The sequence below is a fragment of the Mus caroli genome, chromosome X, assembly GCF_900094665.2.
Source record: "Mus caroli chromosome X, CAROLI_EIJ_v1.1, whole genome shotgun sequence".
NCBI classification, from domain to species: domain Eukaryota; kingdom Metazoa; phylum Chordata; class Mammalia; order Rodentia; family Muridae; genus Mus; species Mus caroli.
The window spans coordinates 98,164,328-98,165,157 of record NC_034589.1 but is presented as its reverse complement, the minus strand read 5'-3'; the positions used below and the strand labels follow the sequence as shown (position 1 = coordinate 98,165,157).

At 39.7% G+C, this 830-nt stretch overlaps 1 protein-coding gene across 1 annotated transcript in view; it reads left to right on the top strand.

The window, feature by feature from the left end:
- Positions 1–191, top strand: part of Rlim (ring finger protein, LIM domain interacting) — a 19,313-nt gene extending 19,122 nt beyond the window's left edge. The window contains exon 6 of the mRNA XM_021152734.2: positions 165–191. Coding sequence (XP_021008393.1) covers positions 165–191 — 27 coding nt within the window. The remainder of the gene's footprint in view (positions 1–164) is intronic.
- The last annotated feature ends 639 nt before the right edge of the window (positions 192–830 follow it).

Here is an 830-nt window from a genome sequence, read left to right as displayed (position 1 = left end):
TGTCTGCTTTCTCGTTTCCTTACCATTTACACCTGAAAGAAACACCCTTCTCCGGTATCTGATCCAGCAAACTTGGTTGGGAAACCCTGTGTTGAATTTTGAGAATGTACCCAACTTTTTGTACAGTGCTTTACACCTGCTAAAATTTACCTTGTTTAATGCAGAAAGAGACCTTGAAAGGTCAGTCNTGAAATCTGGTTTGATTATTAATAGCTATCTTTTAGGAAGACGCTTTTTCCCTATGTACGATGTCATACTGCAGACTTAAAATATAGACTATCAATAAAATGCATGAAGTGATCATTTGTGCTTTTTCATCCTTGGGGTTTTAAAAGGTGGAAACTGACTAAGGTTCTGGTGCTTTAAACTGGTCGTGGGCAATTTTTAGACTCAAGGAGGATTCACTGCAGTCTTGATTCTGATGGCCTTGGCTGCATGTGGACAGATGGGTTTTCTTATTTGGCCTCGGTTTCGGTCTCTGGTTGATGGTTTAATCTTTTATATAAAAAGATGAAAGTATATCCCAAGAATCTGGGAAATCAGTAACATTTGAAGTAGATGTGTCTTTGCTGTTTTCTGCCCTGACTACTTTCTTGCTTGACCTTCGTGGACAGAATGGGTGTGCATGTGTGCTTGTGTAGTGTTCGTCTTTCATCCTGTCTCTGAAATGTGTAAGTCCTTCATTGAGGTGACTTTCCAAGCACATCATCACACAGTGATAGGTGGGTAGAATTTTTCTTTTACACATCTTAAGCTGGCAGTGTTTTGTTGAGGTTTTAATTTTCCGTGGCACCTGCAGAACTCTATTGATATTCAGAGTCAGTAGTCAG